This window comes from Poecilia mexicana, unplaced genomic scaffold, assembly GCF_051168715.1.
Source record: "Poecilia mexicana isolate PSO_F unplaced genomic scaffold, ASM5116871v1 scaffold_15, whole genome shotgun sequence".
NCBI lineage: Eukaryota > Metazoa > Chordata > Actinopteri > Cyprinodontiformes > Poeciliidae > Poecilia > Poecilia mexicana.
The window spans coordinates 5,841,134-5,866,934 of record NW_028263384.1 but is presented as its reverse complement, the minus strand read 5'-3'; the positions used below and the strand labels follow the sequence as shown (position 1 = coordinate 5,866,934).

The following is a 25,801-nucleotide window of genomic DNA, read 5'->3' as shown; positions in this document are numbered from 1 at the left end:
TCTCAGATAGTTCCCTGCAGTTTAATTGGCTGCTGAGTGGCAGAAGGAGGAGCTTTTCAAGAGCGCCATTCATACAGGAGCTGAAACTGGACAGAAAATCACAGCTGTCTGTCTTTCTTTTGTCTCTTCTTCACAGACATTGATGAGTGTGAAAACAGGACAGTATGTCCTTCAGGTATTTGCTACAATGAGCCTGGAGGTTACAGCTGTGGTGCCTGTCCTCTTGGCTTTGTTGGCCAAGGAGGTCGCTGCATTGGTAGGTGTGACACTTTGAATCAACCTACCATCGCATTGGTAGGTTGATACTCTGTTATTGTAACCAACATGGTCTAGGACGGCCTTACTAAAATCTGAACAATAGTTCATTTATGTGAACGTCAAAAATTCCTGTCGTGGGTTAACATACCAGAGTTTAAATATTATTGCTCTCTGCTTTAGTACATAAGTTTAATATCGACCAAACATGAAATTCTTTATTTTGTGTGATTGTAGCAGAAGCTTAAACCTCAACACTGAACAGGATCAATTCTCAGATTTACATTACATAAATGTCAATGTGAGACAGTAAGATGTAAGATTAGCCTTGTTTTAAAACAGAAATGTAAACTGTTCCACGGCCTCAGGCACCCATCGGACAACAAATCTCAAATGTACTAGTTAAGTATGAAGAATTCTTCAAAATGTATTATTTTGTGTGATTGTAGCTCAAGTTTAAACCTCAGCATTGAACTGGATCAGTTCTCAGATTTGTCTGAATTGACTGTGTGAGAATTGGCTGCTGAAAAAGAATACTGAAAAAGCACACTGTTTATGCAATAACGCATAACAACGATTAACACTTCGTTAATAATGTACAGTGTAAACCTTTGTATCTTTCCAGATGTAGATGAGTGCCATGATGAGCGGGTGTGTGTCAGAGGCCACTGCCTGAACATTGAAGGCTCGTTCCTGTGTCAGTGTGGACCCGGGTTCAGAGTGTCATCAGCTGGGGACCAGTGTGATGGTTTGTATTTATCACTCACACTTAACCGTTAATCGTTCAGCCTGAGTCAGGCTCTCGGTTTTACCTACTTTATCAGTGGTTGATGTGCAGATGTGTCTCTCCGTATGATAGAGCATCATTAAAATGCTTTTTTTATATATATTCAGAGAGTAAAATTCATTACATAGATTTATTGCTTTCAGGATGATGTATTTTATCTACACAATAATGGGGAAGACCGCAGAAATCCGCCAAAAGCTGGGCTACAATTGGTCACAGAATGCTATAGTCAAGCATGTTATTGAAAAATCGAGTGGAAGGAAAATATATATATAAGAAACAGAAACAACCCAGCTTTGAGGGGATTACAACCCTAAACATAAAAACTGAGAGAAATAGATCGATGAAACTGAGATTTACCAATAATTTATTTATTATTTTCATTTCACTTTTTGAATTGAAGTGCGGAATAAATTTTTTTAATGATATTGTGAAATGCACCTGTGTTTTGGATAAATTGGTCAAGAATCAAAATCTAAAATGTTTTCATAACTAATTAGTTTCTTTTTAATAGCCTGTCTAAATGTGGGCAGAAACTCTCTTTACCTTTGTTCTGTCTTTCACTGAATTAGATAATCTAATAACTTCTTTTTACCAAAGTATACTCTGCAAACTATTTATGGTGATTGTTATAGTTTACAGTAGATGCATGACTAATGGCTTTTATTTCTTTTGTCTGTCTTCCTTTTTTGCTTTTAAATAACAAAAAAGGATATGTTGTTATGTTATCTGGATTCAGATAACAACATGCTTATCTGAATCCAAACCTGGCATATTAATACTTAATGCGGCAAATATACCCTCCAGTTTTACTATCCTAATCGATAAAAATAGACCAAACAAACTGACATGTCCTCCTCCTGTGTTTACAATCCAGATGTGGATGAGTGTCAGGAGGAGGTTTCCCCGTGTGTGTCTGTGGGAGAGTGTGTCAACAACATGGGCTCCTACACCTGCACCTGCCCCGAGGGCTTCAGGCAGATCAATGGCACCAGCTGTATAGGTGACGAGTCACACTGCTTTATGTGGTTGCTATTGTTTATGTGTTTTGAGGTTGAAGTTCCTCTTTGAAATGAAGGGGCTCCAACATCTTAGCTGCTGTAAAGCTGCCAGACGCCTCAGTGAAACTAGATAAAGTTGTTTAAACTCCATTCTCTGCTGGCTTGGCCTGTCACTTCTCAGATGTGGACGAGTGTGTGGAGGAGGCTGAGCTCTGCTCCCCTCATGGTTCGTGTATCAACACCGAAGGCTCCTATCTGTGTGTGTGTGACAGTGGGTTCACCGCCAGCCTCCATGCGCCCTCTTGTGATGGTAAGACAACTATACATACACAAACACACCGATTGTTTGGGAAGGATAAATATTATTATATTTTGCAATTAGTCCAGCTAATTTATCTTTAAAAATAAGGGTGGTCTTATCCTGTCCTGTTGAACCTTGTGTTTAGAATACAGAAGACGTATAAAAGTGAAAAAAAAAATCCAACCTGATATTAATAATAGCTTTCACTCATCTATTGCAAAGACTGAATATCCTCCAGCTGTGTAAGTTAGAGGTAGATGGATTGATCCAAAATATCAATACCAAGTGTGTGTCAGTATTGGACCAATACCAGCATGGCAAGCTTGATGCTTTAGTTTCAGTTTCCCTCTTAAAATTGTATTTCGTTTTAGTATTATAGTTTCTCAACTCTGTGAAAATATTTTGCTTTGAGTTGTTCTCAAATGATAATTTTTTGCACTTTATTTAGAAAACAATGCATATAGGTTTATTTTATTTTATGTTTGTTTCTGCTCGTCATGTTTGTCATCTTAAAATTTTTTTTGGTAGACACCTATAAACTTAATCTAAATTCTGTTCTAAGTCTTAAAATAATTCAAAGATCAGAATGATCAGAATTTTGATGACATACTTAATAATAAACATTGGTAATGATATAGATATTGGTACAGGTATTGGCGATACTGACCTTGTTTCGGTATTTTCATCTGTACGTTGGTACTGGTATGGTTTACACACCTCTAGTGGAAGTAAGGAAGTGACCCCAAGCAGTGGGGTTAGTATTTCTTATGTTGAGACAGTCCTAGAAAAACACTGGTTGATTGGAAGGGAACATGACATGACATGCATTATCCAGTATATGTTTTATATGTATGTGTCATAAAGCTAAATCAGCACTTCTTTTGTCCAGAAGAAAGTTACTTCTGTTTGGCCAGAGAGTTTACTGAGAACTCAGTATATCCTTGATCCACTGTTGAAACCATGGCAATGAGATGGTTGAAAGGCCTTCAGTACGCCCACAAATGCTGGCGGTCCAATGTACTGCCAAACAGCTAAACTAGTCAAGTGTAATTAACATGTAGTAACCACCTAACTGGTAGTATGCATTAGTATTTCCTCTCATTAAGTAAAACAAGTTTAAACCGTAGGAACGGTGTGATTGTGGAACACTTTGGTTTATCCTGATGCAGAATCACAGTCAGTGGGTTCAGTTACAATGTACAGAAATAACTACATATTGTTTTCTATTGTGTGCACCTACAATAAAATTTCTCTCCATTCTTTTGTTAAAAATAATCATTTCTGGAATCCTGGCTGGTTTCCATACACATGTTGTTAACTTCAGGCGCTTCTCGCAATATTTCTGTTGGATTCTAGGCACCATTGATTTATTCAGATTCAACCATTTTCAATGCCTCAGGTTCCGACAGCTCTCCAGAGCAGTTGTCAAGGCAAACAACAGCTATGTGTCACCATGTCTGCTCTGGTTTTCATCACCCTATTCTATATCTCCATCACTTTGAGACACTCGGAGGATACGGCAGATGAGAAAAATATCAACAATTTCCTTGAGATGTGTTGCCCCAGCTTTCAGCACTGTGGAGGGAGTCCAGGGCTGTCTGTCAGAGCTGCTTCATGCTCCCTCTGTTACCTCTGAAAACCCGAGAGGAACAGGAAGAGAAGCAGACAGAAGACTTTAAGCTTGCTGTCTAGACTTGCAAGAATATTTGTTGACCTCTCTCGTGATTTATGCAAACTCAGACTCCAGTGAGAATGTGTGTGTGTGTGTGTGTGTGTGCGTGTGCGTGTGTGTGTGTAGCAGTCTGGGTGTATATTTTTATGGTGGGTCCTTTAGTTATAGAGCATACCAGCATTCATTACAGTGTACTATTCCTCTTTTACTCTTAATGCTGCAGGTTTTAATGTGTCTCCAGGGGAAAGTGAGGAAAGGCAGATATTTGGTCAGATATTTCATTCTTACACCTCATAAAATACAAAACATAAAATCGAAAGGCTAACGTTGAGGCATATGAGAGGTGCCGTTGTTGAGCCTTTTTCTGGTTCCTGCTATTTTCAGACATTGATGAGTGCGGGCTCAACGAGACGCGCTGCGGGCCCCACGGCTACTGTGAGAACCGGCTGGGCTCCTTCCAGTGTCTCTGTGACCAAGGCTACCAGGAGTCGCAGGACGGCCACGCCTGCGAGGGTGAGTGTCTGGCTCACATTGATTGTGTATCGGGTTTGACTCAACAATGAAAACAGTTACAGCCCCAGATGAAATATGGCCCACATGCAGACTAGCCAGGACCGTGTCAGTTTGATTAGGAGCTGACACATCCAGAATGGCACCGGGAAGCAGTGCTGTGCTAACTGTTCATGCTCCTCATCATAGGGCTGGATTTAAAAACTCATTATGATATAAGCATTCCAAATCAGTCGATATTGATAACTGTCAATATCAGTAATTATTGATTAGTTTTTTTTTTTGCTTTAAATATCTGAAATACTGCCAAAGTGGTGGCACAATCTTTTCCTGTTTTCTCCAGTTTTCACTTCACGCCATTGTTGTCAGGTGAAACCTGAAACTGCTGCTGTGCAAGTTACTCAACAGGTTGTTGCTAGGGAACCGAAGAGTGAGTTAGTTGATGCCACCAACCTTGCTCAGCTCGCTGTGAGAGGTCAAACAGCTAAAGCCTTTCCTCTGCCTACATCTCTCAGAATGCTGTGCGGTTCTGGATTGGAGATCCGTGAATATTTTTTTAACCATGGACCAACTTAATGCTTTGTGCATACTGGTAATATTTGTGTATGTGGAATATGTGCCTCTTGGCTGCTTCTCTTATTATGCTTCCCTTGCCATCCCTGACAGATTAGGTGGATCCATGCTTTGGTTAGTCTGCAGCTGGTAATTGGTTGCAGTGAATTTTACTGAGGGGTATGAAAGTAAAGTGAGGTAAATAGAAATCCTTGCCACATCATTAGGATTTCATTGTGAAAACCTGTGAATTTACTTTCCACTTTACGGTGGCACATTGCTTTATGTTTGGTTTATCACATTAAATCCCAATAATAGAAACTCAAGGTTACGGTTCTAAAGTGACAAAATGGCTGTACTTAAAGCTGCTCTCCCTACAGAGCTTTGCTGCTTTCCTGGTGAAACCTGGATTCTGTATTCAGAAAGGATATCAGAACAGTCGGACCATCTTTGAAGCAGTTACAGTTTGCCTCTGTCATCTTTGGCTATAGCAGTGACTTCAGATACGATTTGGAAGCCAGAATAATGAGCATAATAATGCATCCCAGTGGAATGGGAGGACATGGAGATCAGGCTGAAAACCAATGGTTTTGTTCAGATTTGATTTGGAGGAGCTGAAAGGCTCCATGCTGTTCCCATCTAGTTTGATTTCCTCCAGCAGGTCGGCTTGTCACAACCTATTCCCAGCCACTACACACAAATACACACACACACACGCACACTCGCCCACAATATTCCTACCCATACCCCAAACCATCACATACTTCTAAACCTAACCCTCATCAAAAGTCAATTCACACTTTAGTCCTAAGCCTAACCCCTAACCTAAAAACATTATTCCTTCGCATGGGGCCAAGAAAATGTCCCCACAAGGAGCAGTGGTCCCTACAGCCCCACATTGCAGACAGAAATAGGTCCCCAAAGAATATAAAAACCTGGTACACACACATGCACGCAGACACGTACATGCATGCATGCACACTTAGTGGGCAATGCCACCAAAACACACATTTTGTTTCCAGACTTAGAATACAGTATTTGCTGCATGCCCATTTAAGCACAATTGCCATCTGTTCCTTGGCACGGTTTCCTGGTCCCACCCGAGTTCAGTCCAGCCAGCTGCTAAACTGTCCCTGCACTGTGGCCCTTACACATGGAATCACTTACACACAAACACACAGACTGGAAGCCAACAGCGGTGGTGTACCACTAACCATTTAGAATGAGTGTTATTTCACTTTCTTCCTCTTTTCCAGCCCGGTCTGCTGTCTGATCAGCCAGCACCGTCTGTTTCCTCTCCGTTTTCAATCTGTCCTCCCCTTTAATTGTGTCATTTCCCTCCAACCAAAGTGAACTTTACTTCTTTTTAAACAGGACTATTTAACAATGTTTCCTGTTTATCATCATCCTTGCTCTGTTTTTACTTTGCATACTTTTCTTTTTACCCTAACTAATGACATAGGGATTATACTGAAATGAATTTACACATGACTGTTTAGGATTTCCAGTGAACTTGCTAAATCAAACCTTTATTTGAACTTTGTTGCCCTGACAGATGCAGGATTAATAAAAAAAATTAAAAAAAAAAACTTTACAAATGCTGTTGTTTTGCAGCTTGTAGTTAAACTAAATAAATAATAAATTGGAACTCAGAGACTTAACACCAAACTTAACCATTACTAGTAGATTCCTAGCTTTAAGTTTGAACTAAACTTAAATCAGACATTAGCTCTAAGATGATCCCACAATTCTTTGGTCCCCATAAAGACTATCAAAGGTAATTAAAAATACCAGATGAGGCCAAAAATGGACCATATAAATAATAAATTAACTTCAACCATAAATGTGAGGTTTGAGAGTTGTCACTTTCCTCATCCACCTCATAAAGCAAACATTTAATTTAGAATGTGCATTTATACTTCTTTTTAAGCAACATATAGACCAAAGTAAGTTTTTGGGCTCAATCCAAAATGTGTATATGGACATAATACATGTATTATAAAGCTAAAACTATGCGTCGCCAGGAACACTGATGGTGAAACATGGTAGTGGCAGCATCATGGACAGAGAAGCGAGTCCGATTTATTGGAAGATGGATGGAACTAAATACTGGAGTATCCTGGTTAAAACAATAAATCTAGATTGCCTGTTTGTACAATGCTTAACCTGCAACTGGCTCTGGCCACTAAACGTCATTATTTCACATACCATGTTGTATTAAACTGCCACATTTCTCAGTTCAGATTCTTCATCAAAAACTCCATGTGTGTTCTCCCACAGACGTGAATGAGTGTGAGCTCCTGAGCAGTGTGTGTGGAGAGGCCGAGTGCATGAACGTGGATGGCTCCTTCCTCTGTGTGTGTCCCAATGGTCTGGACTACAACGTCATGATTGCCAAGTGTGAGCCCACTCAAACAGGTAACCCACACTGACACCCACAGCTGACGACGAGCCCACAGCACAGCTTTCATTCCAAAGACGGGTCAGATTTCATTAGCTTGGAATTTCAAGCAGCATCTCATTAAGAACAACTGATCTATGAAAATAAGTCCTGATCCAGTGACTAAAGAAATAATGGATTTTTTTTTACTTTTTATTATAGATTCTTTCAGTTTTGTTGTCAGCTTAGGCTGCCACCTCAAAGCTGGCTAAGAATACGTTTTCTTGATTCTTCCATCTTGTTCATTTTGTTCTATACTATGTCCCGTTCTTCACAACAGACTCTCAGTTAAACTGACATATAGTTCATAAACGTAACGCCCTTTTAGCTTTAAGGTTCTACTCATCCAGACATGTTTATAAAAATCCGCATATCGTACAACGTAATTCTCTCTATAAGATTAAAATCTGGTCTCCTGTTCCATCACGTGGATAAAAGTAACCATTTAATTCCCCATGAATTCCTCCATATGCCAAAATAATCTAACGTTATCTGTGAGGTTGTCACTCTGAGAGCTACAGGAAATTATCTTAAAATATCATATGTGTGAGTATACGTTACAAAAAGTATTTTCCAGAAGTCCAGTCAAAGTCCAGCCTAGTTGGAATTAAGCCTCACACAATAAGCAATGAATCAATTAATGATTAACTAAAATTATCTCAATAATTTGAATGATAGGTATTATAGTCCATTTTATTCATGGTTTTGGTTTTAAGTTATTATTTTTTTTTTCCATTTTATTTATTGTTTTTGGTTGTGATGTTTTATTTTGGATATTTAAAATATCTTCCAGTTCCGGAGTTGATTATCCTTTATGAGATTAAAGTTTATCAATATGGTGTGACTTAAAAACGGTCTATAAAAACAACAATATTATCATTTATTGCAATAACCTTTCTGACAATTTATTGTCCAGCAAAATTTGTCATCATGACAGGCCTAGTTAGAATGCTGGAAAAATCTCTCAACAAGCTTGTTTAGGCTTTAAAAACCTGTTTGAAGATCAGTTACAATTTCAGTTCATGTTTTTCTGTTGGTTTCTTTTCAGCGCCTTCAGTGGAAAGGAAGGATTGCTACTATCATCTTAGTGACGAGAACCTTTGTGAGAGTGTGCTGAGCAGCCACGTCACGCTGAAGGAGTGCTGCTGCACTCTTGGAGCTGGCTGGGGGGACAACTGTGAGGTGTACCCTTGTCCTGTTAATGGCACAGGTGAGCTGGTGGATCAGAATGCAGTGTGTTGTTAAGGTTGATCAGCTTTAAAATCAAACAACGATAAACTCCCACTTAGGAAACGGTTGGAGAACTCAGAAGTCAGTGTGAGTCCTTGGTTTCCAATAACATCCATCCATCAGTCTCCATTCTGTCTCCGTGGAAACCCTATCCATGAAAATCTATCACAAAAGTTTTGACTGTTTTCCTCCAAATGACTGTATGTGCAGAGAGTGGGGTCCCTGCAGGACGCAGCAGCAGTGTGTAACTGTATTTATGGAAACAATCTGCAGCAAACAGAACAGCTTATCATTGGATCCTCCATGTCTGCTCTCTTCTAGACCAGTTCACCGAGATGTGTCCATCCGGAAGAGGTTTTGTTCCCAAAGAAGACCTGCTATATGGAGTAATGTTCTCAAGCACTTATAAAGGTAAGACAAGTGGAAACAGTTCACCCTGATCCAATTTAAAGGCATGATATATTTTAAGGTGTTATCTGGTAACGATGATTTTTATCAACAACTCTTCTTCATTTTGTACGCACCAAGCGCCATCTTATTGTTTCTGTAGCAGTTTTTTTTGTTTTTGTCCCTACAAACTGAATAAGTTCCACTAGCTTGAAATCCTCTGCGACTGTAACGATCTGATTGGGCCTCGGTCAAGTGTGGGTGATGGGTTTCAGTTTTGAGTTTTATGATGCATTTTTTTGCATGTGCAGTCAGTGAGGAGGCAGTGCCCCTTTGTGTTGAACAGACTGCTGACACAGAGAATGCCAGATCGCTAAGCACACACCTGAGAGGACTTCCTGGAAATTGGTTTTTAGTGGACAAAGCTGTTTGGTCATGTCAACCACGCTGAACCCCACAGCGGTGCATTTCTTTAGATGGCAATAGTAGCTCAGGGAAGAGGTGGAGGAGATCCATTTTTTTTTTTTTACAGGTAAGTCTTATACCATATTGTCATAACACGATGCCAGTTTTAATAAAAGAACATATTTTTGTAAAAGTTACGTACTGCAGCTTTAAGCAACAAGCAGATGGGAAGTTTGTCAAAGTTCCATCTTTGCAAACTGGAAAACAGTGGATGTTTGCTTCATGGAAGGGAACAGCGTGGTCAGGTGGGGGCAGTGTTAACTCATGGTGCTGATGAAAGTTCTTACCCAAGGCAGTATACTCTAAACAACTGCTCCCCAGCCCCCGCAGACCTTGTTGAGCTTTGAAAGCGTGTTTTGCTGAGAAGTTTAGATGCACAAAGATGAGTTTTTCAGGGGTGATCAAACAGACCATGTTCTGTTCTGTTTGCAGACGCAGATGAATGCAAACTGTTTGATAAGGAGGTGTGTAAAGGCGGCTACTGTGGGAACACAGAGGGAAGCTATGAGTGTTACTGCACCAGCGGACACTACTATGACCCGGTCAAGCTGGAGTGCACAGGTCAGTAAAACAGAGACGTGTTTCTAGAGAGTCAAACGGCTCCGTTTCATCGTCTAACTAATGAATATGGTCTGTCTGTCTGTCTGTCTCACTGTTCTGCAGATGTCAATGAGTGTTTGGATGAGTTTGTCTGTGATGGAGGAGAGTGTCTGAACACAGACGGCTCCTTCAACTGCTTCTGTAGACCCCCCATGGTGCTGGACTCCAACAGTAACCGCTGTGTTATGCATCCGCAGATGGCTGGTGAGAGTTCAGTTTTTTTCATTAAAGTCTCTGTATTTTAAAACTGTTTTAGTACAAAAGAAGAAATATGTGAACAAAACAAAAAAAAAATCACATTTACCCATCTTTTAAAAAAACACATCAGTTCAAATAAACCAATCAGAGCCTTAGGATTGATTTCTGATTCCAGACTTTGTAAAGCTCTGGTCTGCTTATGCAGGCTGTAAACACTTCTGATGTCTGTATGCAGCAGGCTGGACAGTGATGCAGCTTTAAGCATTGCCTTCAATCCGACTTTTACTCCGTTGATGCATACATGCATCATAATTCTGCACCGGGAGAAGCCAGACACGTAAACTATTGACATGTAAACAAAAGCCGAAAAATATGATTATGAAAATTATGATTATGATAATCCCACCACTTTTGGTCCAACTTTGCATCCAGACAGACTTCAGAAGCTGCAGTCAGTACGTCACAAAAAGGCTTTTTTTTTTAGCTTCCTTTGTCCTAAGATCTTATCTCAACACTAGACAATACTCTCTTTGTAAAGGCACAGATGCTCCATAGCAGAATGATGTATGAAGATATGAAAAGTAAAATCTGTGGCTGAAAAGTGAAATCTATTCCCCAGTAGCTCAAAGGAAACTGAATGATTCTGATCACTAGCAACCACTAATACTACTAATAAGTGACAGTGTTGGTATTATTTGCATATGATATTCCAGTTGATAACATAATTTTACAGTTGAGGTTCAGGTCTTACCTGGAGGAGAGAACATTTTCAGTGAATGTTCGTGGCTCTGAATCATCTGTTGCTTCAATGTCTTATGGTGTCCCACAGGGCTCAATTCTTGGCCCACTGCTTTTCTCTCTTTATTTACTGCCTCTGGGTTCTATCCTTGGGAAACATGGGATTTCTTTTCATTGTTACGCTGATGATTGTCAGATTTATTTGCCCATAAAGCAGCAGGATGTACATTCCATCAAACATCTCCTGGCATGTCTAGGAGACATTAAAGCTTGGTTGGCCTTGAACTTTTTAAACTTTAATGAAAACAAAACAGAGGTGATGGTGTTTGGACCCAGTGGCTCCTGTGAGCCCTCCTCTGTTGACCTGGGACCTTTGGAGGAATATTTTAAACCTGTTATTACAGATCTTGGTTTTAAGGTGGACAGTGATTTTAAATTGGACAGCCAAATTAGAGCCGTGGTTAAGTCCAGCTTTTATCATTTAAGGCGATTGGCGTCAGTGAAATCTTTTCTTTCCAGGCAGCATTTTGAAACGGTGATCCACGCTTTTATTTCAACTCGATTGGATTACTGTAATGCACTTTATCTGGGAGTCAGTCAGTCGCTGCTCTCACGTCTGCAGCTAGTACAAAATGCTGCTGCACGACTTTTGACAGGAACTCGAAAGAGGGAACATGTGACCCCTGTCCTGTCCTCACTTCACTGGCTGCCTGTATATTTTAGGATTCATTTTAAAATTCTTATGTTTGTTTTTAAATCATTGCATAATCTTGCCCCGGCTTACCTCACTGAGCTTCTTCATCCCTACGTACCCCATCAGTCTCTCAGGTCAGCAAATCAGCTGCTCTTGGAGGTACCGAGAACAAAAAGGAAGCTCAGAGGGGACAGGGCTTTCTCTGTTATGGGCCCCAAATTATGGAATAACTTACCTTTGCAGATCAGAGAGGCCCCATCTCTGTCCACTTTTAAAGTTCGTCTTAAAACCCATCTATTTTACTTGGCTTTCAACACCAGTGGGATTTAGTTTTAAATTGTATGTTTTTGTTTTTAAACTGTTTTTAATTACTTTTAATTATGTTGTGTTTTTAAATTGTACAGCACTTTGTATCAACTGTGGTTGTTTTAAAGTGCTTTATAAATAAAGTTGGTATGGTATGGTATGGTATGAGTGCAAACAGAGCCCATAGGGTGTGGTTCCTTCTAGATAGTAAGACTGGCTGTATTTGTAGAGCAACAAGAGATGGAGCATTTGAACTATCAGGGGATCTGCTGGCAGACAGTCACAGAAAACAAGATGTGCACGCGGCCCCTGGGGCCCAACAGGAAGATCACCTACACCGAGTGCTGCTGTCGCTTCGGAGAGGCCTGGGGGATGGCGTGCGCCTTGTGTCCCCCCCGAAACTCAGGTACGCGACTCAGAGACACATAATTATGATGCACTTGGTATGTCACAGCTCTGCGACATAAGTGCATCTCCTCCTTACAAAATATTTTGACACTTAAGGTGTTTTTTTTTTCCGAAAAGTGGGAAGAATAATGATGAAGTTTGACTTGCCTGTTATTTTTCACTGTTAATGTAAAGTTTTAATGCACTAAGACAAAGTTTTAGTATATTTTTAAGTCTTAATTCTGCTGAGCAATCTTGATAACTGTCATTAGTTGATGATGGGGACGATGGTAGAGACGGAGGTAGAAGTTCGTCATGCAGTCGGCGGGTCATCGGTTTGATCTTCGGTTTCAGACATTGTGATTTTGGGCAAGACACTTCAGCCCCATCTTACCTGCTGGTGGCGGTAAGAGGGCCGAACAGGTGGCGCCAGCGCATGGCAGCCTGCCCTCTGTCAGGCTGCGCCAGAATAGCTGTGGCTACTATCCAGGAGCTTCAGCATGTGAATGGGAGAATGACTGAATGTAGCGTGAAGTACTTTGGGACTTGATAAACCTCACTTATTTCTCAGAGATTTCTTATTCTTTAGTTTCTCTTCTCCACAAACTGTTTTTTCTCTCCTCAGAGGACTATGCATACATCTGCAACATTCCTTTGGGTGGGAGGCGACAGCCTTACGGCCAAGATGCCCTGGTTGCCGGTCCGGTTCATGAATATGAAGTGAGCCCAGACTACATGACGTCTCCCGATGAGCAGCATGTCCGCAACTTTTACGAAAACGAAGAGCGTAAGTATTTACCCTTCAGACATACATTTGTTTGATCAGATGACTGAGAACCTTTATTAGAGGATTTGTCTTGGGAGAGCAGCTTCCACTGACACAGGATGGCAAGTTTGAACAAAATGGGAAAAAAAAAACACAGGGAACCGAAAACCTACATGGCTAATAATGGTATCTGATTTAAAACCAGTTCTATGTGCTATGAAATATCTACTTGATATTTCATCTTCACTAGTTCGATACCTGAAAAACAGCAATGTTAGGTAGAATTTCACATATGTAAAACTCTAAAGTACTTCAAATAAAAATTACATTTTCAGAAAAGCTGTGGCTTGTATCAGGTAATGTATGTTTCCATGTTGATTAATGTAGAACATCCATTGAGAAAGGCTCCAGTGTAATTATCTGAAGAACCGAAAAATTTAGCTTTCTTGCTCAAGTTTGGCTTATACTTAAAAAATCAGTTATTTTACTTTTTCATGTGGAAGTCTTATTTTCCACCGATGTAGATTTAATTTACTAGTATCTCAGATTAGTAATACTTACTTCATTTTTCTAAAGGATATGGTGAGGTAGAAAGATCCCTGCCTTTAATTGATTTTAGTAATAACAAGTTGATGTTATGGAAGAGGAACAAGCGCTCGGAGCAACATCTCTTCTATCTTTTTAATATGAAAAAAAAAAAAAGGTTTGCACACTGCAGGACTCATCTAGTTACCACAGGAATGCTTTAAGCTGCTCCTTCTTCAAACCAGAGGAGATGAAAAAACCAAGAAGCTCCAGGAGGATGTGAGGATGTTCATGTCTGGCTGTTAGTTCCCCTCAGCTGCATCCTACCATGTAGAGCTGCTGAGCTGTTGTTGAGATGGTCAGATTAGACTGATTCACCTGCCAGTGGTTTTAACGTCGCAGATCAGACAGCCAAATGCAGTGAGGTTTGGAAGCACTTTGCTGCCATCTTGTGTCACAGCAAGATGAAAGCGGCACTTCCGTCTTTTGGAAATCTTACTCATAATGTGTGTAAGCATACCATAGACTGCATTTATTCATTAGTTACTCCCTTGACTCTTAAATGTTGTGATTAAGTTTATATGAACAGCACATCCTACAAAACATTTGCTTTTTGTTACTGCATGCATTCCTGTGGAATGTTGTTGCTTTTAAAGACAAAGAAGAAGAAGAAGAAGAAGAAGAAGAAGAAGAAGGAAGAGGAGGAGGAGGAGCTCCACAGCTCCTTTTACGAAAACTGGAAACACCTTATCATCATATAGATATACACATTTCTCTATTGTTCATTATTTCTACTTACTTTCTGGCTCTCAGTCATCCTGGACATGCAAAATCTAAAAAAGGTTTTAAAATAAAGCAGCTTAACAAGTTATAACTTAAATAACACATAACTTGTATTGACAGCCATTACAATAAATCTTATTAGGAGTAGTTATCCATTAAAACTTGTTTTATTCAGAGCCTCAATTTTTTCAAAGGTGTAGCAGAGATTAGTGACACTGAACCAAACTCATATCTAAACAACATTTAAGTTTTAATTTGAGTTTTATGGGTCTCAACAGTTTGTTTATTGAGAAAAATACGCTTGATATTTATATCCACTTATTAGTCATTTTGGTCCTGCAGCTTGATCACATTAAAAACTTTTTAAACCACATTTTAACGTTACATTTAACTGTAACTTCCCCCCCACAAATGTGTGCTATCATCACAGATAAAGACAGTCCAATGAAACATTAGAGTGTGTGATCTTTTGTATTTTTTTTTGGTGGGAACCTTTTTCGTGGCCAGGCAGTGACATCAGGTCTGAGATGTTAGGATTCTGTGGTAATATCCACGTGTTAAGTTTCCAACTTTACTACTGCTGCTGTTTTCCAATGCTGATCAGATGATGTAAGGCAGGTAAGTTTATTAACGGCTTCATTGTGTGTGGTGCATGCCTGTGCTGCAGATCGCTACAGCACCTTCGAGGGCTTGCGAGCTGAGGAGTGCGGGATCCTTAACGGCTGCGAGAACGGCCGCTGCGTCCGGGTTCAGGAGGGTTACACCTGCGACTGCTTTGCGGGATTCACCCTGGACCTGTCCCGCATGGCCTGCGTCGGTAGGCGGCCCCTCGCTGGAACGTAATAAACCCGCTGTACCTTTCCTCTGTTTCACGCCGGCACCTCTCTCTGCGTGCAGATGTGAACGAGTGCTCGGAGCTGAACAGCCGGATGTCGCTGTGCAGAAACGGGAAGTGCATCAACACAGTGGGCTCCTACCGCTGCGAGTGCCTGCCGGGCTACAAGGTCTCCGACAAACCCAACTACTGCGTGAAGACGGACAAACAGCAAACATCCACACAGTGAGAGGAGGCAGAGACCAGAAGGGGCACAAAAACCACACGCACAAGCTCATAATACTATACTTGTGAGGACATCCACTGACTACAGTCGGGCCAATGAAAAATTGTCAGCAGCAATCGAATCGTGAACATCCTGCAGCTCAGCTGACCGTCGGCGCGGAGCAGGAGGAGCACAGGGAGCAACGGTCTTCCTTTCCTTTAGCATATCCGAACCATGTTTCATTTTACTTATCACATCCCAAATATTTCTATATCATTTTTATAATGGACTGTTAGATTGTGTTGTCAACAGCATCATATACACCAGCTGCCTTTTTTTGTCTTTATGCAATTAAATTATTATGCCTGAGAGGTAAATTATTGGTCAGCTGGATAAAAGAAATTACTTTCTAGTTCCACTCTACTGGCGCATATGGCTGACCGATGGTTCTGATTTATTTGTTTTGTTTTGCTTTAAGTGAGTTTTAGTCCAACCAGTCAATGGGATTAATGTGAGTAGTGAACTGGTATTCCTGTTTCCAGTTACCTGCTTTGAAGAATCCTTAGGAAACGTCTATATAAATACGTGTTTTGCTGCCAAAGTTACATAAATGCCTGGACGGTTACCAGAGACCCGGTCGCGTTGATTGTAAGCTAATGTGTGGATTTCCTGGAAGTAAAGAGTTGAGGTGCTTTTTAGATCTGAGAAGAGTGAACGAAATCAGCAAGTCCATGACACAATACACACACACACACACAAACAAAATCGAATCCACTATATTCAACACTGTATAAAGAAAACACATTAGACAAAGATGAATTATAAAGTTACTTGATGAAGCTTATTTCTGGGAGTGAGACATGTAAAAGAAAGTATGTTTGTTTATATCTTTTTTTTTTTCTTGAATTTGTCTCTAAGTGGTGCTTTATGAGGCAGCAGAGGTGGATCTGCTCTTTTAGCTTCCTGACAAACCCAACATATGGCTTTATGCTGGGGGATCCTGTCATGTTTCACAGCACTTCTAAAACATCATTGAATATTTCATACCGCAAGGATTCCAGCTGTCCGTTCCACTCCTTCCTCCGACCTCTGACCTCTGGGAACTAGCTGTCGTCATCACACCACTGCACCATCAGGCCGTTTAGCCTGGAAGTTTTTGCCTGAGCTGACGAAAGTCACTCAGCTTTTGAAAGAAGCTTTCCTCGGGCTTTTCTTTTCGATGTGTAACAGCTGTCAGGTGCAATCAGACATCTGCAAAACACAGAACTAAACTCTGCTTCATGTTTTCTACAAGAGCTGCTGCTCCCTCCATTTACGTCTTCAAGAGACTAACTGTCTTTTCCTGACTCTGTTTCACTCAAAAGTCTTGCCAGGTTGCGATGCTGTTGTGGGACAGTAATGGGAGAGAAGAACCCAGTGTACATTTCTACTAAAGAGTGGAGAGAATAGGCTGTGTATTTGTAATTTGTACATGAACAAATGGCTTTTTCTGTGAATTCATAACATAATGTACATTAAACCCATTGGTAATAAACCACAAATTGTTTTATTTAATGGTACTTCTTGGTCCTTTATTCCCTATCTTTAAACATTTACTGAATGTGATCATAGGCTGAGTTATACTGAATAACTGCCTGTCATACTAATCCCAGCTGTAAAATAAAATGTTTACAAGTTTGAAATGTTTGTTTTAACTAGGACTTCTCATATTAACACACATTTGCCTATTCTGACTTTTCTTTTCATTTTGCTCAAATTATTTAAACAGTGCAATAGTATGATCTTGTCCATCTTTGAAGTATTCTAGGTGTTGTACGTTTGGAGGTAGAGCAGTAGTAGTGTGATCCAAATGCATAAAAAAAGACTTTATGTCCTTTATGTCAAAAATCAGATAAAGGTTCCACAAATCACAAACTTAGTTTTAAATATACGGAGAAAAAATATTCCCCATTCCCCCTGGGGGGCATGTAGAATTGCATCTTTGAAGTAACCCTGGATCCAAACTAAATATTCAGTTTATCATCTAATCAGTGGCTGCAGTCCCTCTGAGGAATAAGCCTTGACCCTGACTTATTTAAAATTCTGCAGAAAGAATGATTGAATTATAGATTCCCCAAAAGAGACATCCCTTTGACAAAACTCATTTAAAAAGCAGCTAAAAACGTTACTGTTCAATTTCATGTTTCTTTATATCAACCAAAAAAAGGGCTTACTGACTCCCATCATCTTGGCCTCTGTGGTTTTGTCTCTGCCACATCTGTTGCAACTCGTTCTTCTAGCGAAATTCACATTACCACGGTTTTTTATCGGGACAAATCCAGTCCCTGTCCCTGACATGCAAACTCTTCCCTGGCATTTTTGTGTCTTTTGGCTCAATAATAGTTGCTCTGGTCAAGATGGACCTCAGCACAAAAACAGAGTTTCAGTAGTAAAAGATTTGACAACAACAAAATCACTCCAACCATTAAAACAGGACGGATAATCTGGTAAGACTGAAAAATGTGAACACTTCCAAGTTTTTAAGAAGCGAATTAAATATGTCTGAGGTAACAAGCTCTTGTGGATTTGAAGTGATGAGTTGTTTATGCCATGCAGAAGGAGCAGAATACTAAAACACCAGATTTTATTTAGCTTAGCATGGACATGAGGAATAGTCAGGAAGACATCTTGAGAAGCAAGATGGCAGCTCACAGCATGTCTCTGGACCTGTAGGTATGATGGAGGCAGACCAAGACATGCCAATGACCCATGACCAGATAAAGGTGCCCATCCCTATAATGAACAATAAGTAAGACTGCCACTTTTACTTCACAGCTTCATGCTAGTGTCCAGATGATGTAAGCATTGAGGAGAGCAATGAACACACTGTAAGATTTCTATCAGTGAAAAGTGCCATATACATCAAAATTACTCAGCTACCTACTTACTTACATGTTAACCTTACAAATACTAAAAGGAAAACATAAAATTGTTTACACATTATATTAAAAGTCCATTAATGTGTAAACCACATTCATCTGTCAGCCTCAGTTTCTCTTAGAGCTGTGTGTGTGTGTTTGTTTGTAATACCTTGTGGGGACCATTTTCCTGACACATACTACGCTGTGGGGACCCACTGCTCCCTGTGGGGACCGAAGCCTGGTCCCCACAAGGGGAAACATTGTTTTTGTGGTCAGGGGTCAGATTTAGGACTAAGGTGTGAATTGAGTTTTGGATAGGGTTTGGAATGTTATGGTTAGGGTTAGGATAAGGTTTAGACTGTAGAAATGAATGGAAGTCAATGGAAAGTCCCCACAAAGATAGCCACACAAATGTGCGTGTGCGCATGCATGTGTGTGTGTGTGTGTGTGTGTGCGCGACACCCCCAGTGCCTGTTGTCCATGGTCAACTAGCCGGAGCCTTTCAAACAAAGCTTGTATCTACTATGTGTTTTAGTTTTGCAGGAATAAAGTTCTGAATGTGTTTCTGTGCTGAGAATCAGATTTAGTCAGACTGTGTGTTTCAGTAAGACGGTCACTGAGAGATGTTGGCTGGGCTCTCCTGAACCCCAACCATGTTTCCAGTAAACTCAAAGTCTATTCATAGTCTGAGTCTCTCTATGTCTCTCTGTTTCACTTGCTCTCTCATTTTGCGTCTGAGCTACTACTACTACTACTACTATTATTATTATTATTATTATTATTATTATTATTATTATTATTATTATTGTTGTTGTTGTTGTTGTTAGCCATTATCTGAGTGAGCCCACGTATCCCCTGATAGACCAGGATCTCAGTCTGCATGGCTGACAGTCATTCTGTTTGCCTGGATTTGTATGAGGTACGTCGTTCACACACAACTTGTTTTCTGTACTTTTCCTTTAAATGTTAATACTTTGTGTGCTGTGTTTTCTCTGATTATGTATCTAGAAAGTAACTCTGTTCTCTTTCGGTGTCATACTTCTGAGAAAGTATCTGCTCATGCTCTCTGCTCTATTTCTGTTTTCCATGAACAGCTGTGAGTGGTGGTTTGGGAGTAGCACAGCATCAAGTTGTAGTCAGCTTTTGCTGAACGGAGTCAAAGGTCACAGTGTGACTAATCACATGTTAGGTCCAGGTTTGGTGTGGAACAGCACCGACAGACCAAACAGCAAAACCCAAAGTAACAAACCCGACTGGACGCTTGCTTTACATTCCCAGCATTGCTAATGTGGCATAATGAGAAAAAAACAATACTACCAGTATAAATGTTACATTTCACTTGATGTTGCCTCTAAAGAAAAGGTGCACAATGTTTCCACTGCAGACGAGATTAAAAATGAAACAATTAAAAAACAGAAGAATTGCTGTCATGTGTGCTGTCCAGGGGAGCTTTCTGTGTTCTGCATTTAGCTTATTTCTCACAGAACCATCACAGCATCAAAGCCAGAGAGTTGGCACACCTTATTAACCTGGAATTACTGGTGTGCTCTGCACTGCCAAACCATTATACATTTGGTCTAATTATTCTAGCCTAGCCACTGCCTTCAGGCGCAGTTCCGCTCAATTCTCATCTCCCTTCAGTTCTTCATCTGGGATTTCTTCCATTGAACTCAACTCCTCCCGTAGAATTTCAACCAGAGAACCGGAGGAGAAGTTGTGAATGACAGCATTGATTTTCTAAGCTGTTTTAGAAATGTAGTCTAATAGTTATAGTTTTATTAATAGCAGTGGAGGAAATTAACAAAGCCAATCCTTCCATGATGGTCACACTTCCAAATATTGAGCAATTAAAGTCGGATCAAGAGAAATGTTTAAGGCATTTTATTGCTGGCAAAAGATGTAGTTTGGCTCAGTTCTTCTCTCTTCGCAGTGGGGGATAGTTGTTAACAGTGCAGGCTTCATAGCCTTCATCGAAGCAAAGCATAGAACAAGAGACTGGCTTTTACCAGGCTGTAATTATTTTGATACGTCACATAAACGTCCACACACAGATTTCTACCACTCCATCTAGGTTCGTGTCAGTGGGTTTATAATGACAGCTTAATTTCACCATGGTTGTTCTTTCATTTTAATTCAAATATTGATTATGAGTACATTTCAGGAGATCTCAGTAAAACACCAGCCATTGTCTTTGTGGAACACGGTCTCACCACACTTCCAGTAAACATCTAATCAAACCTGAACCCCATGTCCAACACCGTGAGACATTTCCATAAATGAGACACCAGATTCCCGCACGGTGGCTGTGGTGCCAGCTGAATGTGTGTGAAACAATCAAAGCTGGAGCTGAATTCTTTTTGTGCAGCCAGACAGCAGGATGTGCTGTCAGTGCTTTTGTTTAGGCAGACCTTTTTAGAAGCCTAGAGACAAAACAATGTGTACAACGTCATCGGAGTGGAATATAGGATGGGTTGACCCTCAACAACAATGCAACAGTGCTCACATGGACTGGCTCCACCCTGGCTGTCGGTCATCACTCTGAGAGAAATCCAAAAACAAATCAAACGCTTGCAACACTGTGTCGCATTCACCGAACAACGTTCTCCTGAACTATTTTTGGAATGTGCTGCAGGAAGACACAAAAAAACAAAGATGAACATGCTCACGAGTGTGTTGTGATACATTTCCTGCACAGCTTTTTTTTTTTTTTTTTTCACGTTGCCTTGTGTGAGTACTATATTTAGCCCGGCTTAACTCAGGCAGGAAAACTAAGTTGGGAAAGAATTGAAGGAAGTCTAGTGGTCATTTAGACAAACAAAGCTCACACACAGGGCTCTGCGCTGGCTGAATACACAACATCAGTACGTGTAGCTGAACAAAACAAAGGACTTCAGATGAGAGAATCTGAGAGACCATCTGAAGAGAGGAGCTATGCTGGCTGGAGAGGTCTCCTAGATTTAACTGGATTCTGCTTTTTAAGTTGTAGGTCTGAAGAGAAAAAGGAAATTGGTCGACCCATGGACATCTTGAAAGGCTACATCTATGACTTGTGAGGATAGTTCCTGGGTATAAAGTGAGGTAAGGTGCATGTGTAAAACTTCTGCAATGATTATGAGTCGCAATTAGTAATGTCTGCCTGGCTGTGAATTTACTTACCTGGAGTTTTCTCTTGCAGTCAAAGTGACTGCTTGTCTGCAACTGAGAAAACCGCATAGTTTTATAGTTAGTCTTTTATGTTGGGTTTGTTCAAATCTGCATGTTTACTGCATTATCAGGCATTTTAACCAGACACAGTTCAATTTAGATTGAATTGGACTTTACATCGTTTGATTCTTGGTCGTTGTGTAAGTCCAGGCTTAATCTCACAGTGGGATCAGGGTTGTGTGTGTCCATTGCAGAACTTCTTCTTCTGCCTGGTACATATTTATACCAGAATGACGTGACGTAGAACGTAAAGAAGATGAAAATGTGATTTAAAAGTGAATATCTCTGTCAGCCATTGAGGGAGAGGCAGGTACATGCTGGACAGGTTTGCTGCTCTATCACAGGACAAACAACGATACACACAGGGGAATTTTAAGTGATCATTTGAGAGAGTATCCATATTTTTAGACAGTGGAATGGAAACTGAAGCAACATGCATGCAAAAATGCTCCTGGCTGGGTTTCTAGCCCAGGGCAAGTCAGCAGTGATAACAACTTGCAGCCAACAGGACAGTAACTGGACACTGACCGGTGGCCTTACATGTAACACACTGGTGTACTTTTAAGCCTCGACTGAAATCAGAGCAAAAACGTCTCAATGTTGTGACCAGTGTGCTGCATTTAGGAAGTGCAGCACCAACTCCACTGCATCAACTAATCAGAATAATTCCTTCATTGACCTGTTAGTTGTGCACATGCATGGAGCAAACTGATGGTAATCCGACTCCACTCTCTATTTGTGCCTAAAAGCTCTCCATTTAGTCATCAGCAGTTGTTGGTGTTATCACCTTTAATTATTAACTCACCCTGGCTGCAGCAGGACTCCACTTTCCCACATGTTCCAACTATGACCTGAACCAGGCTTCTTACTGGAGTCTTTTGACATTTGTTACACAATATGACATGTGAGAGGGTCTGTTGGAGACTTCTCTTAGATTAGTCGGTTGTTTTTGTTTTTTAAACACCGAAAACTCTTTTTGACCATTGATTCCAAAAAGACATGCAGATTTTTTCTCCAAAAGGAGGATGGCTCCTACATCATTATTTCTAAATGTTGAGCAAGTGAAGATGAATTAAGAAAAGAAATGTGATTGTGTCAGTGAATTAATTTTACAAAACCAACTTTTAGAGCATTGGGTCTTTGTATCAGTTGACTCCTCTGGTTTTATTACACAGCCTTCAAAATGTAGCTAAACCCCCGGTGAAAGCAAAACATCACCCCTGAAAAAATCCAACAAAATGGTTGGTGTGAAGAGATGCTGGGGCGAGTTGTTCCCCTTCTCTGTTCATCTGAACTTTTCCCTTAGACATTAGCTACCAAAATTGATTAACAGATTTGAGTTGGTGAAAATATGCAGAATGTCTGATGTTTTTTGCTGCTGGTGGATCAGATAACTGGATTTCAGTTTAGTCATAGGAAAACAGATCTTCCCTTCATCTATGTAAGTCGTCTGATCCCATAATTCACAGCAAAGTCAACATTGTATTTATTTTTCACAAAACCAATCCTTTTTGTGTTGGGAATTATACCCGTCTACGTGTAGAAGATTCCATTTATTTTCTTTCAGAATATTAAGATCTAGATGTAGAGCGCATCATGAAAACATGGCTGTATCAGTCTGTGGTTCCACCGGCTGAGGAAGGAAGCTGCAGTACAGCGTGTTCTTGATGTGCATCCTCGTCTTTGTGGAAGTGAAGAGCTGGTGCTTCAGTCCAATTAATGAAGTCTATCAGTGTGTTTCAGGTCCATTTGGCCGATGTACAACAATGTGTCCTCACTCTGAAGAATGTCAAGTGGTTGCATGAAAGGCCTGATAGAGGAAGAGTACACACTGTACATGTTGTTATTATGAATATGCGTCACACTGCTGCACGTTTTGCATAAATTAATGATATGAGTCTGTCAAAGTCTGGCCAGCTGGTCACTTTTTGTCCTGTGTCTGTTTTATTGAGTTTGATCCCAGAGAATGGGTCATCAGAGTTCAACTGCAGCTTGTTTTTACCTGTAAATGTGAGACACACTGATGTCTCAGTTGTACCTCAATCCTTTTCTGCACCTAATCAACTCAACCCCTCCTCCACTTATGTCCCCATTTCCTGATTTCCCAACCTGTAGAGGCTCAATCTACGTAATCATGAACTAACTGAGACAAATTAAACAGATACGTAAAGAAAGTTATTTATAATGGAAACAGATAACTTTTTAGCTCAGTTCCATCTGCTTTCTTGAACCTAACTTCTTTAAAGTCAGTTTGATTATTCATTGAGCTTTCTCAGTGTGCACATAGTCAGGGTTAAGATGGGGGTACCTTGCTGTTTACCTTCAGCATCAATACAATTTAATACAGGATGGCACAAAGTTTTCACTATGGCCCCGTCCCAATACTCGCTCTGCCACCCTGGTCCTTCAAATGCACGCTCACACCGAAGGGTTCGAGTGAAAAGTGTGTCCTAATTCTCTGGAATGGTCTTTCGCCTCTCCCCCTTTGCGCTCCTGATACACACTTCAGTTCAACCATCATCCATGCTGACATCAGCAAAGTGAATTACCGTGTTTTGTATTAAAAGACGGAAATATGGCCATTTTCATCGTGCAAGCTGTATTGGTCATGAAATAATTTTTTTTTTTTTTTCAAATTTAAAGCATTGAAATACTTTTTTTTCACTCTGCTGTAGAAGTGTGAAAACGATTGAATCTTGCTATGCCTGATCGTACTGTATAGACCCTGAGTGGCACCAGGCCACAGGCCCCCCACTGCTGAGGCTCTCTGGTCACATTAGGATGAAGCTAATGGAAGAGTATGCAAAGCCACCAAAACACAATTATCATGATCATTTACTTGTTTGTAAATCTGGGTTAAAAAATGATTTTTCAGAAGATCTTGATCAACAACAATCTCAGACACTTTGCCTTCAGGCCGTTAGCGCATCGATGTTAACAGGTGTGGTTGTACTCTGAGAAATACACCTTTTATTAGACGAAAATGCTTTTGCCTGGTGAGGACATTGGTCTTCACTGACCTCTTAAATAACAATCTATGATGTCCAAATGGTTAAAAACTCTCTGAATTATTCATGCGTTCTGACTCCGCACTCTGGTTCACATGTTTAGGCCAGAGGCCAAAATATCTTGTGCCTCTGCATTTAATAATTTCCATTTTCTTGTCTTCCAGCTTATACTTGCACAACAACAAAGCAGCTTACATGTACTTTTTATTACCAAGATGATCTTTCACACTGTTGAAAGCCACTGGCCAAAGAATCTTGCTGGGTTCCATCTGGGAACATTTTTTTGTTGACGCCTCATCTTTTGCAGTTTTTTCTCACTCCTTGCATCGCCTGCAACAAAATCGACTATGAGCATATTTGTAAATATATTCAAGTAAAAGTACTACTAGATAATGTATCCAACTAGAAAATGATTTTGTAAGACTGACACTCATTTACATTAGTAACTATATAATTTAGTCAATGAACACTTTAATGATATTAGATTTGACAGTCATCAGCATAAGACTGGAATCCCATATTTCCTTAATAAAACTTCCAGTGGCAGAAGGTACAAAGAGAAAATGAGTGGCCCAAGAATAAAGCCTTGTGGAACCCCCCACAACCTCCTGACTGATTGTACTGATGATATTGATTTGTATAAAAACCTGTAGGAGGATCCATTGGGGTTTCTGATATGAGCGACATATTCAACCGCTCAGGGTGACATCTTGTTGGGGGTGGCATGAGCATCTCCCCCCCACCCAGAGGATCTGAATGTCAACAGTACCTAATTGTAGCACACTGAAAATAATTGTGTGACCACTTTTTTGTGTGTAGCAAAATTGCGGTCATTTTTGGTTATTTCTGATTGATTTTACTCCTTATTTTAAATGCTTGGAGGAAAGGCTTGATAAACGCTCCCCTCATGTCAGACACAAACTGGATGACAAATGACACACATTGTATTCATTGCTGCTGCGCTTTTCCTGTATTTCTACAGGTTAGTGGTCAACCAAACACTCAGAAATGTTCCCTGAAAATGTAGTTAAACTGTGTGGATGTTAGATAAA

At 40.3% G+C, this 25,801-nt stretch overlaps 1 protein-coding gene across 3 annotated transcripts in view; it reads left to right on the top strand.

Annotated features, from left to right (window-relative positions):
- Positions 1-17,191, top strand: part of ltbp1 (latent transforming growth factor beta binding protein 1) — a 73,044-nt gene extending 55,853 nt beyond the window's left edge. For all 3 annotated transcript variants that reach the window (XM_088013523.1, XM_088013522.1, XM_014967137.2), the window contains 14 exons: positions 137-256; positions 881-1,003; positions 1,920-2,045; positions 2,225-2,353; positions 4,401-4,529; positions 7,359-7,496; positions 8,567-8,728; positions 9,070-9,159; positions 10,033-10,161; positions 10,264-10,404; positions 12,366-12,542; positions 13,149-13,310; positions 15,265-15,414; positions 15,495-17,191. In XM_088013523.1, the coding sequence (XP_087869649.1) occupies positions 137-256; positions 881-1,003; positions 1,920-2,045; positions 2,225-2,353; positions 4,401-4,529; positions 7,359-7,496; positions 8,567-8,728; positions 9,070-9,159; positions 10,033-10,161; positions 10,264-10,404; positions 12,366-12,542; positions 13,149-13,310; positions 15,265-15,414; positions 15,495-15,661 (1,943 nt within the window). In that variant the 3' untranslated portion in view covers positions 15,662-17,191. The remainder of the gene's footprint in view (positions 1-136; positions 257-880; positions 1,004-1,919; positions 2,046-2,224; positions 2,354-4,400; positions 4,530-7,358; positions 7,497-8,566; positions 8,729-9,069; positions 9,160-10,032; positions 10,162-10,263; positions 10,405-12,365; positions 12,543-13,148; positions 13,311-15,264; positions 15,415-15,494) is intronic.
- Positions 17,192-25,801: the final 8,610 nt, after the last annotated feature.